The following is an 18,848-nucleotide window of genomic DNA, read 5'->3' as shown; positions in this document are numbered from 1 at the left end:
GGGTGGAGGAGGAATGTGCACCTCAGAGGGCACAACTCCCCTCTGGTGTTTGCCTGTGGTTGGGGGCTGAAGGAGAATCAATCAGACTCTACAGCAGTGGCTCTCAACCCCTGACACTGCCACCCTATAACACAGTTCCTCATAGCATTATTTTGTTGCGACTTCATGGCTGCAATTTTGCTACTATTACGACGTGTAATGTAAATAATCTAATATGCAGAATATCTGATATGAGAACCCTATGGAGGTTGCGACCCACAGGTTGGGAATCAATGCTCTACAGTAATCTCTCCTAAATTCCTGTCCAGGAAAAACAAAAACAAAACAAACAAGCAAAACCTCCTAGCTCTGCCTACCTGCTCTGTGACCACTACAGGGAGAATTAAGTGTGCATTCTGGGAAGAAAACACTTCAGCAAGCCCCCCCCCCCCCCCCCCCCGCCCACTCTGCTCTGACACAGCCCTAAGAACGGCAGCACCAGGAGGAGTCAACTTGGCTCTCAGGAGGGGATTTCTGACAACTTCTTACATGGCCTCTGGGCAGAGACGGCTATTTAAGAATGGCTGAGGCAGGAGAGTGACCTGGAAGTGAATCACTCTCCTGAGCAAGGAAAGTCCCTTTGAAACACTGAGCCTGAGAAAGAATGGCGGACAGACAACTGGGGAAATAAAATAAAAACACAGTTTAGGGAGGCTAAGCTAACGAGGGTGGTAGAAACCTCCGGGATCCACCCATTTTTACTCAGGCAGTCCTTTGTTTAGTGGGAACCAGGGGTCCTGGCCATTGCACATCCACAGGCCAACATAAAATGGCCATCCATCCTGCTTCAGCATATGCCTGATCCACAGTTCTCAGGGCCCTGAGATGCAGCTGATATTTTTTTAAGTCATTCAACATGTAAATGGACACCTTTATTTCAGGATATGAAGCCTAGGTGTAAAACACTGAATTTGACTTAAGCACACAATGAGGAAGTTTCTCCTGTAGAGTCACTGACAAACAGAGGGGTGACTGAGTGGAAAGGTGAATCCTATCAACACCGGGGCAAGAGGCTGAGCAAAGGTAACAGTGATCTGGTTGGCGGAGAGGCCACTGTTGGAACCTTCCCGAAGTACTCTGAGGAAGGGTAGACACAACAGAGCCACAAACTTTTACAACACCAAGTGCCTCTCAAGTCAGGCATCTAAACACCTGGACAACTTCCTTATAAGTCATGCAGACAGCATTAACCCCTTCTGCTGCACCCAGGTATCAGGGAGTTGAGCCCGATACGTAATGCTGACTCCCTCACTTCCCTCACTCTACTGGCTGAGCCTTCCTGTTAAAACTGTTCTCCAGATGTTCTGTTGTTGTGTGGTGGTGGTGGTGATTTCTGTTGTTTCCTTTAGCCCAGGCTAATCTCAAACTCTGCTTTTACACAGTACTGGGTGTCAAACCCAGGGCTTCCTGTAGGCTAGCTAGTCAAGTGCTGAACTACATTCCCAGAAACCCAGGGCTTCCAGTGGGCAAGCTAGTTAAGGACTGAACTACATCCCCAGAAACCCAGAGGCACTTTGATGATGCTTTAAGACAATCTTTCTATCACTGACATGAAGTGCCAAAGGACATACGTCACTTGAATGACTCACTACTACGTCCGAGAGAGGCAAGCTAACTGGCTGTGGATCTCTGCTGAGACAAGACTCCAGCAGCAGAGAAAAATGCTTTCAGCGCAAGAGATCTACAACTGTATTAATAACAACCAAAACGTAAGTTTTTATTTTAAATGACACTAACAGAATTATCTACCATTTCCGTCGTGTGGAGTGTTTTCAGCACCTATTCACTCTCTGCAGTCATGGTGAAAACGAGAAGCAGCAGGCTGCATGGAGTGTCTGTATTATCTGCCAACTCAGTCAAGCTTCCTCCAGAGACCACTGTTCTTAATTAAGGGGAGGTACAGTCAAAAGGTTACCTCATTCCAGGACAGAACAGAAGAGGTTAAAAACCTTGGAGAGACAGCCTCACAAAAACTCCCCCTGACTCAGCTGACCATATGTGCAAATATCTTGGGAGTAAATGTATTGTTTAAACCTAAAACGGTCCTACAATATTCTTTTGTCAACAAACCTCTGACACTGTATCACGGCTTCTATCAAGTCAGGAGATGAAATGATCCCTGACGAGACGGGCACTGCTGGTGCTCTTCTAGAACCCCAGCACTTAGGAGAATGAGACAGATGTAATGTTTCAAGGCAAGCAACCCAGGCTATATATTGAAACCTTAAAAATAAACACACACACACACTTCACTTACCAGACATACATACATGTAAATACATACACACACACACACATATATATACACACACACACACATACATATACACATCCCTGACTCTTGCTATCAAAATAATAAGTGAAGTATCTGAGAATATAGCTCAGGGGTGGGATGTTTGCACAAGATCCTGTGTTTGATTCTCCAGCATCAAAAAATAACAATAAGAGACAGTATAATATTTATTAAGAGGAAACTGAAAAAAATACAAATTATATGTATTATAAGGGCAGAGTTAAAGAGGCCATTCCAAGATGCCTCGAATACTCTGCCACCCCACGTCACCACCGCTTGTCACCGTGAGCTTGTCACCGTGTCTATGGCAGTTATTACCCATTCTGGATCCTACTCTGTATGAACTCTATCATCTCTGCAGTAAAAGAACAAAGAACTGGCATTTGCAGTGCTCTGGTATCAGTAGAGTCTGGGTTGAGAGAACGCCGATGACAAGCCATCTGTTCTGATCATTTACGACGTGATCACTCCACTCCCCTTCAGAACGGTGCGAGATCTCCATGGCAACACTGTGACTTCTTTAGTTTGGGGCCAGTGGTGTCCTCTCCTTCACAAAGCACGTGTGTCTCATAGATGGCCATTCTCAGGCTCTTCCTTTGCTCAGCTACACTGATGGAAGGATTCTACAACCGCACCAGCACCCCTCACTCAGTACTGGTTGAGGTCCCTGCTAGAGTGTGTATATGTCTTATACCTAAAGGATACAAACACACACATACACACACACACACACACACACACACACCAGGTAGAGCCTTGGTCCTCAGTGTGGTCATATTGAGAAGGGACAGATCTTTAAGAGGTGGGGCCTAATGAGAAATCCCCAGGTCACAGGGAGAACTGCCCTTAGAAGGGATTCAGGTGGTTCTCCTGAGAGCCTGAGTTAGTTCTCGTGAGAGCAGTAGCTATGGAGAGTGAGCCTGAACCCTGAATCACTTTGTCTTCCTGTCTTGCAGTGGGATTTCCACTGCCTGCATGTACTCTCATCAGCCACGTATCTGCCAAAATGTGGAGCACTCAAGGGCCCTCTCCAGAGCCTGAAGCTGAAACTTTCAGCCTCCAAAACTGTGAGGTAAATAGACACATTTTCCTGACAAGCACTGGCCTCGGATGTTTATTATAACATAACTGGACAGCTATATATCCCCAGAGCCCACAACTTAGCTAAGAGATAGCTTAGAGGATCTGTCTACATATGCATCTGGGTTACAGATTCCAGGGCACTATCATAGAACGAGATGAGAGATCCTGTGTCTTAAGGTCCAGGTACTGCACTGGTCTGAGTTAAGGAAGGGTATAAATCAGGAGTTGCTCACTAGGCTTCTCCTGGGAGTTACAGTGGGAGCAGAGGTCCCAGCAGCTCATACTCACAAGGGAAGAGATAAGTGCAAGGAACCAGAGCCAAAGGCAGCTGTACACAGGAGCCATGCCAAGACCAATGGACCACAGGAAGCATGCACAGGACAGACAAGTGCACCTTCCCAAAGGCAGCAGAGCTCGTCGGGAAAACAAACCACAGAGGAGGAGGGACCAGCAAACACATGCAGGAAGTGCTGTACACAGTGTAGGACATGCTGATGGGCCAAGTCCAAGTTCCCCTTGAGCCTAGATCTGCCAAGGCTGGGGAGCAAGTGGATCGGGTCTGCAGCTCAGAAATCCACTAGCCCTCACATGTATTCTCCACTGTCATGCAGCATTCAATGCATTGCGAATATAAGCAGGCATTTGGGATGGGTGGGGCAAGAGGACGGAGATAGATTCTGTGTGGTCTGCATTGCCGCCCTAGCCTACAGCAGAGGCAGACACCACTTCTACCAAGCAATGTGTGAGAAATGAGACCTAATGTGCTATGTCTTTTTAAAAGCATCTCAAAATTCATTTTCACCTTGAGGGCAATTTCAATTACATAGCCTGTGCTCGCCAATCAACTCTTTAATTTTAACTTTTACATTATTCCCCAGCACATTTTAAAAGGAGGCCAAAAGAGAACCTGCCTAATCATCTTGCGTCTTTGGACTATAAACTCCCACTGGACAGAACATTATTTTTGTCTTCTCCAGCTGTGTGGCACCCGGCATACTGACGCTGCTCAGGGGATAAACAGCTCATTCATTACAGTGTCATGTATATTAAATAATGCCCATAAAGTCCTTTGAAGATGAAAACCACTTCAAGTGCTAACTAATGCTAAGCCAGGCATTTGGAACTAAGAAACACAGATGACAGAGTATGCATCCCATGGAGGTCACCACCCAACAGGACAGTGGGCTAAGAGGCTTTTGTCCCGGTGCCTCTGGTCCCTTTGCAGGTACTGAGACTAGCATATGTCCTCCAGTCTGCTTTATGTGCATTTAGTGTATACACTAGAACAGACAATTTCAGAGTGCTGTGCTGTGGGATAATGTTCTTGTACCCTGTAAAGATTTGTCACTCATATTGGCTTAATAAAATGCTGATTGGCCACTAGCCAGGCAGGAAGTACAGGTGGGACAACCAGACTAGGAGAATTCTGGGAAGAGGAAAGGCAGAGATGCAGTCGCCATCCAGAAGCAGAGGAAACAAGATAAGAATACCGTATTGAGAAACGGTACCAAGCCATGTAGCTAAACATAGATAAGAATTATGGGTTAATTTAAGTTGTAAGAGGTAGTTAGTAATAAGCCTGAGCAATAGGCCAAACAGTTTATAATTAATTAATATAAGCCTCTGTATATTTCTTTGGGACTGAACAGCTGTGGGACAGAGTGGGACAGAAACTTCCATCTGCAGTGCTGAAAAGAACAGAAGTCTTGGAGTTTCACTTCTTTCAAGAACCACACCCACAAGAAATTTCAAAGCCTCACAAAATCCTGTCTTCCTCCTGAGATGTCTGCTTTCATGTCAAAGCATACTATGGCGTGTCGACTGTGCAGAGGAGTATCACCTAAACCCCACAGCACGGACAATGATAATTCTTGACACAGAACTGCCTTTCTGCAAATTAATGGTATCTGTTTTGGAATCTAACCAAATACTCCACACCTTGCCCCCACATGCTGAGTGAGGAAAAGTGCCTCTAATGTGCGGTGCGTAAGCTTCCTTGGGAAAGCACGGCCTGTGATCTGCTATCATGATAACACCACTCTACACAGGAAGGAACACAGTCAAAAGCTACCTCTGTCAACTACCCCAAACTTTGTAGGAGCTCAACTACGGTCAGTTTCACCCTACCTAGCCATGCCCTTTCCTACCCAAAAGGACAATTCACCCGGTCTGAGACCATTAGTAGGAAGGAAATTCAATTCTTTTCATTGAAACTTATTAAAAAAAAATTAATCTAAGGTCTACAAAAATTTTAAATATGCCACCAGATTGTAAGCAGAGGTCAGATCAGGTCATAATCTCCCGTCAAATAGTGATTTCCACCCCCCACCCCGCTCCCATTCCTGAACAACAAAAAGGGGTCAGTAGAAAGCTCCCTAACAGGGACCAGGTCACAAGACAAAGTCAGAGAAGCGGGCATACAGTGAAGTGCTGCTTTCCCTGAGGACTCTGGTCCACCTTCCCTAGGAGACCTCTTCACTCGGTAACCTCAAGTCTGTCCCAACAGGCTGTGGAAAGAGCCCTGTGTGCTCTATGTCCACCTGCATGCAACCAGGTTACCATTGCCTTCCTCGAAGGGGGTCACAGAAAACACCCCGAAACTGAAGACATCCAAGAATCTATCATCCAGGCCCCTTTTTTCATTGGTTTGTAATTTCAGTATTATAAAATTCACCTCACTTAAAAAATATAATTCAGTGGTTTTCATATTTACACTGCTATGAAAAGATGACCATTCTCTAATACAAACCATTGCTATCACACCCCCAAAAGCCTTTCCCAGGAACACCTGGCCTGCTAGCAATCATCCCACCCTCAGTCACCACCTTCTACACTCCAACTTGACTAACATCATTCTTAGAGTGTTTAGAACCACCATCCTTTTCTGACAAAATGTTTTAGTCATACAAAGGACTTCAGGAGGTACAGCGGCCTAATTTCCCAGAATTCAATTTAATAAGAATATTTATAGAAAGTGCAGAATGCAATATACGAATTTAAGCCTATCTCCCCAAATCAAAGATCAAAATTCCACATCATAATTTCATGCAAAAAAAATAATAAACAAACAGAAGAGCCTGGAACACAAAAAAATCTCACCCACCATTTTATGACTTCTAGAACTAAGTGCATATATGTGCGCACACATATACAGTTCACACTAGCATCCTTCCCAGAAACCACACCCTGAGCCAGAAGCATCACTGCATTACGTACCATGGCTGGTCTCTGGGAAAGGCAGCCAGCATCGCATCTTTAAACCATGACTCCTGACTTCAAGTGTCAGAGTGCACTGCAGGCCTGAGACCGTTCTCACTCCAGCTCCCATGTAGACACCTCGCCAGGTACTCTTACTGATCTAACACCTTCTTAGTTCTCCTTTAGTTCTTCTCTCTGGCAAGTACTGGACAGTGAGATGAAGACAATAAACTTTCCCCCACAATACGTGTCATTTTAATAAACCATATCTATTTGAAGTTAATCTCTTTTTTCTTCTTGATGACTCCCTATTTCCAACTCCCTGAGCATTACAGAAAAGCAAGCTGCAGATGGTGCCTGGCAGCCTTTGGGGAGCTGAAGATCATGGCTTCATTTGCTGACCAGAACTACTGATCAACATTTTCAACTTGAAGATTTGTGCACTGCCTTGCAGAGGCGAGCATTTTGCCATTGCTTCCTGCACATGAGGTAAGAGAAGCCAGACACCTCCCCATCAAAGCAGAGCAAAAAAAACATGGAACCAGGAACACGCAGCCCCCTATGTATGAGCCAGATGTCTGAGTCCAACCCAGGGTTTTGCTTACAGTTAGGTGCAGAAAGAGCCCTGAGTATAAATGTAACTGTGTAATTACGTTAAGTGTGTGTTTGGTTATGCAGTATTTATACACACACTCATGAGCTCAGTTCACTGAGAGGTTCTACAGGCAATGAGCACACTTAGTGCCCACTCTGCCAAAATGAATCAGTAATGGCTGATATCAGAGCTGGGCAAGGGAAAAACAAGATGATCCTTGAACTACTTATTGTGCCACGAAGTGAGAAAGAACTAAAAATAAAATAAAATGATGGAGATAGGTCACAAAAGATAAGGGAGTCAGCCCAAAGCCACTGTTCAAATTGCAGACAATTTGAGCAGCAAACAAGATAATGACAGCAGGGCCATAACTAACATGATGCACAGAACGCAGTTCATGAGGCCACACTTAGCAACACGCCTTAAGTTAAGCAGAAGGAGAATCTCTTCTTCATGGTGGAAAAACAATAACAAAGAATGATAGATACTGTTAGAAAAAAATCACCATTTGGCAAACCAAGTAACAAGTAATTTAGACAAAATTTACAAGAGACGCCACAACTAACCAATGGAAATAAAGGAAAGAAAGAGGGTTTTGCACAGCCTCAAATTATCTCCCCACAAAACACTAAGTAATTACAAAGGGAACGAGACCTGGAGTCACCACCCGAACCAAGTGATGAAAGTGCCACTACCACACTGGAATGCTAGATGCAGTGGAGCAGCTGGGTGGCAATGAGGCAGCTGGATGCAGGGGACAAACTGAATGGCAGTGAGGCAGCTGGATGCAGACAACTGGGGCAGCTGGATGGCAGTAAAGCAGCTGGATGCAGAGGAGAAGCTAGGTTAAGTGAAGCAGCTGGAAGGCAGTGAGGTAGCTGGAGGGAGAGGAGAAGCTAGATGCAATGAAACAGCTGGATGGCAATGAGGCAGCTGGATGCAGAGGAGAAACTAGGTGCAGTGAAGTAGCTGGGTGCCAGTGAAGTAGCTGGGTGCCAGTGAGGCAGTTGGATGCAGAGGAGAAGCTAGGTGCAGTGAAGCAGATGGATGGCAGTGGGGTAGTTGGGTGCAAGGGACAAGCTGGATGCAGTGGAGCATCTGGATGCAATGAGGAAGTTTGATGGTGAAGGAAGCTGGATGCAGTAAAACAACTGGATGCAGTGACACAGCTGGATGCAGGGGAAAAGCTGGATGACAGTAAGGCAGCTGGATGCAGGGGGCAGCTAGGTGAAGCAGGGAAGCTGGATGCGGTAGGATTGCTCATGTTGTTATGAGAAACCCTCCATGGCCTTAATCTAATGAGGACTCATACATGCCAACTAACAGACAGTCATCAGTACAAATATTCAATAACATCCAGGTAACAGAAGAAAAACTAAGGAGATGTTCTCACTGATGGCATGTAAGTAACTATAAAAACTAAATGTAATATGTGGTCTTAAAATCATCATGGATCATCTTTTTTACTTCTTAATTGTTAAAAGGGCATTTCTGGAACAAATAGAATTTTATTAAGTTGGTAGATCTATTTGATGTTATTAAACTCAGAAATTACAGTGCTATGGGCCTGTAATCCCAGCCCGGCAGGCCAAAGCAAGAAGATCACAAGTTCAAGGCCTACCCAGGTTACAAAAAAAACAAAACAAAACAAAAGTGATAATTTCCTGATCTTCATCATTACGTCAGGGCATTTTCTTGTTCTTAGAAACACACACAGAACCATTTAGAACAGTGATCCTCAACCTTCCTAATGTTGCGACCCTTTAATACAGTTCCTCATGTTATGGTGACCCCAACCACTTCATAACTGTAATTTCACTACTGTTATGGATTGTAATGTAAATATCTGATATGTGAAATATCTGCTACAACACAGGCTGAAAACCACTGATTTAGAGGCAATGGGCATTATCCCATCTGCCACTTACTCTCAAGTGGTTCAAAACCTAAACAATATGTCAATGATGTATCTAAATCCAAACAGAGACAGACAAGGCAAACAGAGTGCAATGGTAACAAGTAGGAAATCAGAGTAAAGCTCTTCTTTGCTGAGCACGAGATCTGACTTCTCAAAACAGTTTCTTCCCTTTCCAAGTAACTGTAACTTTAAATGTAATTATCAGTGCAGATAGAGCCAACTAAGCACACTGAATAGGCAAAAGTAACAGAGTTGCTACAACCCAACTACACTGATGCAGACATACCCTTTGTTACCTTTGCTACTGTGAAATAAAAGACGGGGGCTAGCCGGGGGTGGTGGCGTAGGCCTTTAATCCCAGCACTTGGGAGGCAGAAGCAGGCGGATCTCTGTGAGTTCGAGGCCAGCCTGGTCTACAAGAGCTAGTTCCAGGACAGAAACCAAAAGCTACGGAGAAACCCTGTCTCGAAAATCAAAAAAAAAAAAAAAAACAAAACAAAACAAAAAAGACTAGGGGCTGGAAAGATGGCTCAGTTGTTAACAGCACTGACTGCCCTTCCAGAGGTACAGAGGTACAGAGGTCCTGAGTTCAATTCCCAGCAGTCACATGGCGGCTCACAACCATCCATGAGATCTGGTGCCCTCTTTTGGTCTGGCCTATGGACATACATGCAGTCAGAACACTGTATACATAATAAATAAATAAGCCTTAAAAAATAAAAGAAATAAAGGACTTAATATAATAATGGTCAAAAGTAACCCACAATTTCACACTAACCAGCCACCCTTTTAATTCTGGAAATTGTCACATACTAAGAAGTAAAACTGAAATTTTTTTTTTTAAAATCCCATAAGGGTCATGCTGTCTATCAACTATGAGGAGACCAAATGAAGTGGGTTGATGAAAATGAGCCTTACAGATACAAGAGCCTAAGAAATGTCTCATTAAAGAGGAGGGAGAAATCAAGCTCCTCTGTACCACTGTCTCTCAACAGAGTCTGCTTGCACATGACAAACAACAAAGGAAGAGTGGAGACAACGCAATAGCTTTCTAGACAAAGCCAGGACATCCACAGTCACTCCAAAAGAAGCTCCTAGGCCTCTGTCCTCCTCATACCCGCTTGCTCTTTTCCTAAGTTAGACAGGAAGTCTTAAGACTCATTATGATGTTTTACATGACGATGGCCAAAGGAACATCCCTGGCTAGCTCACCCTGCCCTTTCCATGCTGCCAACACTGCATTTACAGCCACAGACACTTCCCAGCACTTAGATCCAGTCCAGACGGTCAAAGACATGGGATCAACACTTCAATCAAGATTTCCCTGTAGTCCGCAACAGATGTGAGCCGAATAAAGCAATTGACCGTCACACCTTACTTCGATATCTGTGGCTACTTGTAATATTTGTGTTAAAGTAGTATCTGTTGTCATCAGGAAAGAAAAGAGAAACAGAAACTAAATTATAGAGTCCAAACCAACACAAGGAAAATGCTTGCTGTATCCTGGAATCTTTCACTCCACTTTTATTTGGATCTACACTGCTAAATTATAGCTCTGACCATCAACACCCAAGGATCTATGTATTTAAATTTTAAAATGGCAATCCAGACTCTGCAGTGAGGTCATTTTACTCTCTCCCTCTGTTAGGAAAATAAATGGGACAGGTGCCTTCCTAAGAGTGAAATGGGGCAGGTCAGGCACCCTCAGAAGAAGCTGACAGACTCATCCATGATCAAAACCGCACCACTAGAAGAGGAGATTCTAGTTTCAAAGAAAAAAGGTACGAGAGACATCTTACATAGGACCAGACGAATCACAGTATTAAGTGCCGGTGTAAGAGAAATACTAACAGACCACCAGCTTTCCCTGGAGAGCACACCCACACAACTAATTAAAACAGTAAGTAAATAAATAAGTCAATCAATTGAAAGGTATTATGGGGTCAGTGTAAGAAGAGGAAGTGGAACAAAATCAAAAATGAAAACCAACAACAAAAAAAAGTACCAAAAACTCTTATCTAAAATTTTCGGAGATTATCCTTTACACGTGAGCTGTACATGGAAATTACATTTGCAAGTTCAGGAACAGTTGTTTATTTCATGGTTACGGGTCTACAGTGAAGGAGATACGGACATGTTAGCAATTCACTCACTCCTCAGAATGAGATATGGGTAGCTGCAAAGTCAGAAAGCCCAGGGATGCTCTGCAGACAGTATGATGGGACAGCCCATCCCTAGAAAGCCTGCTTCAATACCAAGAGTGCCAAGGCTCTGCAGACCATGCTGTGGGTGCACCTCTCCTTGTCGTACAGCAGCAAAGACCCCCAGAAAGGGAAAACTTAGAGGCGGCAGGAATGGCAGCTATCAGTCATAGACATGTGGCTAGTCATCTACACATCGAGTGTGTTTATCAACAAAATGCACTCCTTAGCACATGGCCATCAGACTAAACACTACACGGGGCAAAGTCTCAGGACAGACAGCTCAAGAGGCCATCCTCCTGCAGCAGTTCCGCTCACTGCAACCCCTAGTGAGCCTCTCTCACCAGCTCCTCACCCTGCGACATGCCAACAAACTTTCCCAAGCGGGCGGGAAGTTCTTATTCCGATCTTAAAGGGCTCCCTTACATGGATAGGGACTAGAAAGAGGAAATTAAGGTCAAAACACATCCATGAAGAAAATTAAATGTTTCTACTATTGGTTAAAAATTCAAACTGAAATTGGGCAGCGGTGGCACACACCTTTAATCCTAGCACTTAGGAGGCAAAGGCGGGTGATCTCTGTGAGTTCGAGGCCAGGCTGGTCAGTGTGAGTTTCAGGACAGCCAGGGCTACACAGAAAAAAACCCTGTCTCTAAAAAAATAAAATAAAGATAAATAAATAAAAACCTGAATATTTACATACTGACCATAAATGTTAAAAACGAGGTTTCCCATAAACAAGTAAGTCTGCCCATGAGCCCTAATTGCATCACAACAGAGCTGTGTTGGAGATACTGGTCTCTATAAGCTGGTAGTAAAGTAGATAAGATTTGGTTATAACAAGGTTTCTCGGGGGTGGGGTGGATCAAACACCATAGATCAGAAAAACTCAGGGACAGAGGCAGAGGAAACAGACACACACCAAGGCCAGTAGAGTCTTCCCCCACACCCTTAGGCTCCTTTTATCAATTCAGAGCTGAAAGCATGGATCCGGCTGAAAAGTAAAGCAGCCAGCTCCCCAGTGGTCACTGAGAAGTTTCCCATCAATACATTCAATCCTGTGCTGCTGTTCTGGCCAGCAGCCCCTCCTGGCCGCTGCGCCCCATCAGATTAAGTAAAAAGGGAGAAGGTACATGGCACACCTGTGCTCCAGGCAGATCACTCAATCACCCTTCAATTCACCAAGTGTGTGGGACAGAGGACAGAGAAGCAGGAAGGAGGGGAAGGACACCCAAGCAGAAAGCACCTTTCACCGATGTGGAACTGCTACCCAGGTGCTTTCTTCACTGTCAACCCAGGACCCATCTGGCGGTACTGTCAAGATAATGCAGTTAAGGTCATAAAGACCAGTCCAAGGCAAAACCCATGAGGGATGAGGGAGGTCACCACCGCTGCTTTTTATAGTGTAACAGAGCTCACTTCTATCAACATAAGTGATTTTTTTTTCTAAGTAAGTGTGGCTATTGATTAAGAATTTGACTTTTCTCTGGAATTCTGCCAAGAATATGAGATTAACATTTTATTTTCTCAGTGCAGGAGTAAAGTAAAGAGTAGGCAAAATAAATATCAGCTACAGTTTATTTAAGTTGATAACTTCAAACATTACCTCTGACTTTCCATTAGGAACAAATTCCAAATCCATCATAACATTTAAAAAGTTTTTTAAAGCTGGGTAGTGGCGGGACATGCCTTTAATTCCAGTAATAGGAAGGCAGAGGCAGGTGGAGCTCTATGAGTTAGAGACCAGCCTGTGCTACAGAGCTAGTTCCCAGACAGCCAAGGCAACACAGAAAAACTCTGTCTTCGGGGGTGCAGGGGGTAGTTCTTAAAAAAACTATCTTAGTTGCATTTTTAATCATACCTTTAAGAATCATAATTAAACCACATTTCACTTTGAACATCACCACTGACTTCATTTAAAAATCTTGGTGAAAAGTTAAAAGGGTTAAAATAGCTTCTGCTAAATCTTCCTTCCCTTGAATCTTAGTTAAATTGATGAGGGGGAAAACCCAGTGCCCCACCTCAACAAGCTTGCTCGAGATCACGATGTCTCAATGGAAAGCTGCTTTCAGTGGTGACTTTACTGTTCTCATGTTATTTCTCGAAAGTCACTTCTGGATTGATAGATTTACCTATTCATCTCAGATTCCTTAGTGCCCCCTAAAGCAGCTTAGCAACGCCACTAAGAAGAGGAGGCCAATCTCTAGCACTTTTTTCAGCTTTCCTTTTCAGAATTTGGAGGGTAGCAAGGCCCTACTTCAGAACACAATCGCTGTTCTAGAACTTAATGGACCACAGCTTCCCAGCTCCAGAACACAACTTAACTGGTACTAAGAGCCTAACTATGAAGAAAAGCCTGCTCGTACTCCAAAGGAAACCATCATATCGAAGACATAAAAGCATGCACGCTGCTCCCTCACAAAGTGACACACTCAATTCTCTTCATGTAGTTCTAGGGAAGAGAGGGTCTGCAGAGAGACATCCAGAATAAGACTTAGAAAGAAACAAACCCAGCGTGATGACTTCAGAATAACCACAAACCTTTGTTCTCCACACATTCATTTAACGCCAACCAAAGCATGCCAGGCAGGTTAAAAATAATGCATTTATGTAAGTCCCCCTCATCCCCCATACACACACTCTACCAAGGTTAAATACGGAGCTCTGAAAAAATGATTTATTGCCACAAGGACAGGGACCCAAAATAGATTGGCAATAAAAGTGATTGGTCCCAGGGGCACTGAGAACTAATGTAAGCAACATCCTGGTCATGACAGCCATCCGGGAAGAGCACTAGAGTCATAGCTTAACCCTGATTCCACCTGTACCCAGTTCCACACTGGGAGAAAGCCACTCGACCTCCCTGTGAGTCTGACTCCTTATCTGTAAAATGCAAACGCTGGTCCAGCTCGATTCAGCAGTAGCTCTGTTTTAGTTTGTTTTTTTGGGGGGAGGGAGGAGTTTTCCTTATCTGTTTCAGCGTTCCACTCTGAACAAAGAAAGGTGATGTCCAAATTCCACTAACATATGCAAAACAAAACAAAAACCTGCTAGCTGCCCACTCAACCAACTTTAGCACTGACTGGCCTGCCAGTAAATGCCAAGCCTCAGGGTGGCTGATCAGGATCACCTAAATGCATAGGGACTTTTCTTTAACAAAGCGTGGAGAAGACAACAAAACAGCAGCATAGGAGGAGAGACCTAAAGTGGGATGGATGCTTGATGACTACCGCCCTGAGAGTCAAAGAAAAGTGAAAAACAGCGTGTAGGTACCAACAGCTGTGCAGGAGCTACGAACGTTCACAGGAAAGGGGAGTAGTCCTCAAGGGCTAGCTCCCCCACCCTCCGAGTCCCCAGCACCCACCTTCAACTCTTGGCAGGTGGTAGCATCTCAGCTGGAACACCTCCACTGATGGGGGGGGGGGATGACATCGTAGCCCATTCTATTTTCAGCTGCTCTGTTAAAAGTTCTGTTAAGCTGATACCGTTTTCTTTCATCCAACCACAGGTACCAGTTTCAGTCTACGGCTACAAAGATAAAGCAAGAAGGACCAAACAGAAAGGGGGCCAAACAACCACAGCTGCAGGCCTGAGAAGGTGAAGGCAAGCAATAGAAAACCTTTGTCTCCTCCGACCTGTTGGCAAGCTCAGGGCCAAGAACCCTGAAGAGGTTCACACCCTACCTGTCCTCCCCAGCCAATGGGAACATATTTTCCCATCTTAAACACAATACAGATGGATTAGCAACTCATTCTCCTCCAGGTTCCTACAATCAAATCTGTCCTGGGGGTTCCCTGCCATTAACTGCTCTATTCCACGAGGCCCCAGCCAACACCATCTTTACAACCATGGTTGGTGCCCATGCCAAACTTATCAGCCCCTTTGCATCCTGTACTAGACACCATTGGCCTAGATGCCAACCACTAAGCTGGCAACCACTAAGCTTTGGAACAGGTATCCAAAGTTCGGGGGGAGGGGGGGGAATAACTTCTAAAAGGGGTGCACACTACACCTGAGAGGGGACAGGTCTTCTAAGGCCAATCCAAAAACCTACCCTGGTTCCTGACCATGAATCAATTAACAAAAAAAAAATCAATTTGTCTAGTCACGTTGGAGGGTGAAATAAAAGAATACAGAAGTGGCATTACCTGAACTGGAACTCTAAACTGAACAGGCAACCCATGACTACAAAACAAAAACAAAAACAAAAACAAAAAAAAATAAGAGCAGGGAACAGAGTGACGAGAGGCATTCAAGGCCAGCATGTCTTTGGGGAATCTTGAGAACAAGCCATTCCTCAACGGTTCATAAAAGATAAGAAAGTTCAGTCTCACCAGCACCAAGTAAATAAATAAATAATAAAAATCCCATCTCAGAGCACAAGACCCTCTCTAACATCAAGATGCTGAATTTTTGTCAGTCTATTATTCTGTGACAGATGATAGAAAAAGGAAAAATGATAGCTTCTGGGCATGGAGGAAGCACAGCTTTAGTTCTGCTCTATCCAGCCAGTCACACACCAATAAATAAATTCAAGAACTCTTAAAGTTTTCATTCGAGGGAGTTGGTGTTTTTCTAAACCTCTGCTTTTTGCAAGGACCTCACCGGAGATAGAGTACTGGGGAGTATATTAAACCCAAGCTGACACCACAGAGACGGAATGTGTCACTTCTAGTCATAACCAATCAGTTAAGACGAATCAAAAATAACCTTGCCAGACAAAGATCAAGAAGACAGAACTAAACCAGGTATACAACGGCTCTGCTAACTTCTGCCTCGCCCAAGGCTGGTCGCTTCTATTACTAGCTTTCCGTGACCCGGATTGCCGTCCTGATCTCACCCAATTTGGGAGCTGACTTTGAAAGAAGCCACGAAGAGCCTGAGCCGTCAGCCTCCGGCGCTCACCCCGGTGCAGGCCACTCACCAGGCCCCGAGGCTCTCCCACCAGTTCTCCGGGAGGCCAGCGAACCGCCGCCCCGCGCCCTCCCCGGTCCGCCTGCCTCTCCGGGACCAGACCTGGGCCTCTCTCTCCGGCTCTCCAGCGCGGAGTCTGCATCTTCACTCCCGAGCCTAGCCCGCCAGGGACGGTTCTCCGAGATGCAGGCCCCCGGGTCGCCGACGCTGCCCTCGGCCGCCTCCGGAACGCACAAGCAGAGCGGACTGCACGCGGGGACGAGGGACGCGCGGACGCGAGCCCGGCTCGCGCGGGATCTGGGCCGGGCCGGGCCAGGAGGAGGCGCCGTCCCCGGGGTCCCCGGGACGCCCCGTCACGCCCCCTGAGCCGCACACCCGAGCCCCTCCCGCCCGCCTGCCCGCCCGCCGGGCTCCGCGCTAGCCTCCTCCTTCGCCAACCCCGGCTCGCCAGAGCGGACCCCCAACCACCCAGCACTGCCTCCAGGTCCACGCCACCCACGCAATGCCCGCGAGCCCCGGCTCCGCACCTCTCCCCAAGGCCACCACGGTCCCAGATATCCTTCTCCGGGCCTCCCCTCGAGACAATGGCTCGACCCCGCCGTCCCGACCACCGCTTCAGCTTGGCCACCGTCCTGGGTTCCTTCGCTGAGGTGCGATGGCTGCCCCGTTTCACAGAACCGTACGCCAAGGCTAGATGATGGGCTAGAGCCCTGAGCCAAGACACTCGCTGATAATGGGGTCGGGGATCCAGCTACCAGCGGCCCGGAGAACAACACAAGGCACAGCCCGCTGTCCCCGGCCCCGGTGAGCTCGTCCTCCGGGACACCGGCCTCCGCCCACGCCGTCCCCGCCGCCGCCTCCTCGGCCCTCCAGCGAGAGACAAAGAGCCGGCGCCCCAACCCGCGGGGCCGTGGCCATTGCAGCGGGAGGGCGAGGGGTGTCTACCCTGGCACAAGGGACGAGCACCGGGGAAGCGAGCGAAGGCGCCCGGAACAAGCCGCAGCACACGGGCGGCGTGGGCAACCTGACACGCCGGCGTGGATCGCCAAGCCCCGCTGCGGCGACGGGGACGAGAGCGCGCAGGGCTGTACCGGGCCGGAGAGCGGGGCGCGCCGGGCCGGCCGAGCGCTCGGGGCAGCCGCGGGACTCACCGGATCGGAAGAAGGCCGCGATGTCGGCCAGGTCCTTGGCGGCCTCCTCGGCGCCCTCACCGGCGCCGCCCCCGCAGCCGGAGCCCGCCGCGCTGGCCGCCGTCGCGGGGCCGGAGGACGCGGCCGGGGCGGTGGCACCGCCGCTGCTGCCGCTCATGGCTTCGGCGGCGGCCGCGCCCGCCTCGGGCCCCGCGCCCCTAGCTCCGCGCACCCAGCTGCCCGCGCCTGGCCTGGCGGCACCGAGCACCCAGCTGCCCGCGCCCGGCGCGCGGACGCACAGTCCCGGGGCGGCGGGCGGCGGCGGCTCGGCCCGAAGAGCGCGCCCACATAGACGAGGACACCGCCCGGGAGCCGCGAGCCTGGCGCGGGGCGGACGCGCGGAGCCACGGCCTCGGCGTGGCCTGCCGGGGCGCGGGCAACGGCGCGGACACGCGAGGGCGGGGGCCGGGGCCGGCGGAGCTCCGCTATCACGGGCGCCGGCGGCAGCAGCGAGCCTCCATCTTGCTTTCCAATGGGGAAGGAAGGAGGGGGAGGGAGAAATCACGGCCGAGGGAGCCCCGGTGAAAGGAAAGGGAGAGCAGGGAAAGGAGAGGAAGGAAAAAGAGGGGCTTCGGCAATTTCCGGAGAGCTTCGTTAGGGGCCGGAGCGTAGGCTCGGTTGGTGGGCGGGGCCTGTTGTGGGCGGGACTATGGAGGGGCGGGGCCGCTCCTGGGAGCCCAGAGGGCGGAATGGAGTGGCTGCTGGAACGTGGAGCGGGCTAGGTCTCCTCCTCCCGGGCAGCTTCCAAGCCTGGGAGGAGCAGGAACAAGTGTGACCGACCCACACTGGCCTTCCAGGCCGGGAACTGCGCCCCCTGCCAGGACTCTCACGCCTTTACGGCAAGCGATCCTAGCGCTGGAGCGGTTTCATTATTATTTATGTCACCCGCGGGGCCGGGTGACCAGGGCACAGGGCTGGTGTGTCCCTCGCAGGCGCAGCGCTGACACGGGCGGGTAGAATGGGCTCATAATTGTTGAATGAGCAGAGAGGCAATGAAAACAGATTATCTGCTCTAGACTACCGTCTCCTTGCGTACACACGCGCGCGCGCGCGCGCACACACACACACACACACACACACACGGGGCTTGCGGGGAATCCCCATCTCCCAAGTGTGCTAGATCCTCAGGCTACCCAGATGTATAGCGAAGATGATGGAGGCAGGGGTGACCGGAGAAGGAAAGAGATCTTTAAAAAATGCACGTCAAATGAGCTGTGTGAAATAGTCAAATTCTGCCTATGTCAAGCCTGCAAGACGAAATGGGTGCCAGATAATTAAAGATCAAATACTGGAGAAAACAGATCAACAAATTCCTTCAAACTACACCACTACCTATGTTTAACAAATGAACTAGTGGATAGTGGTCACCAGGGCTTTCTTCCTTGGGAGTCTCAGACAAGCCAGGGGAATAGGCTCG

At 47.9% G+C, this 18,848-nt stretch overlaps 1 protein-coding gene across 7 annotated transcripts in view; it reads right to left on the bottom strand.

Annotated features, from left to right (window-relative positions):
• The window catches only part of Trio (trio Rho guanine nucleotide exchange factor), a 282,715-nt gene extending 264,769 nt beyond the window's left edge, over nucleotides 1–17,946 (bottom strand). For 5 of the 7 annotated variants that reach the window (XM_057789603.1, XM_057789604.1, XM_057789612.1 and 2 more), the window contains exon 1: nucleotides 17,393–17,946. In XM_057789603.1, the coding sequence (XP_057645586.1) occupies nucleotides 17,393–17,549 (157 nt within the window). In that variant the 5' untranslated portion in view covers nucleotides 17,550–17,946. Of the gene's footprint in view, nucleotides 1–6,631; nucleotides 6,694–16,343; nucleotides 16,490–17,392 lie in introns of those variants that run through there. The other 2 variants (XM_057789605.1, XM_057789607.1) reach the window with 2 other exon arrangements.
• Between the last annotated feature and the right edge of the window lie 902 nt (nucleotides 17,947–18,848).

The sequence above is a fragment of the Chionomys nivalis genome, chromosome 15, assembly GCF_950005125.1.
Source record: "Chionomys nivalis chromosome 15, mChiNiv1.1, whole genome shotgun sequence".
NCBI lineage: Eukaryota > Metazoa > Chordata > Mammalia > Rodentia > Cricetidae > Chionomys > Chionomys nivalis.
This window is presented reverse-complemented; position numbering and strand designations above follow the sequence as displayed.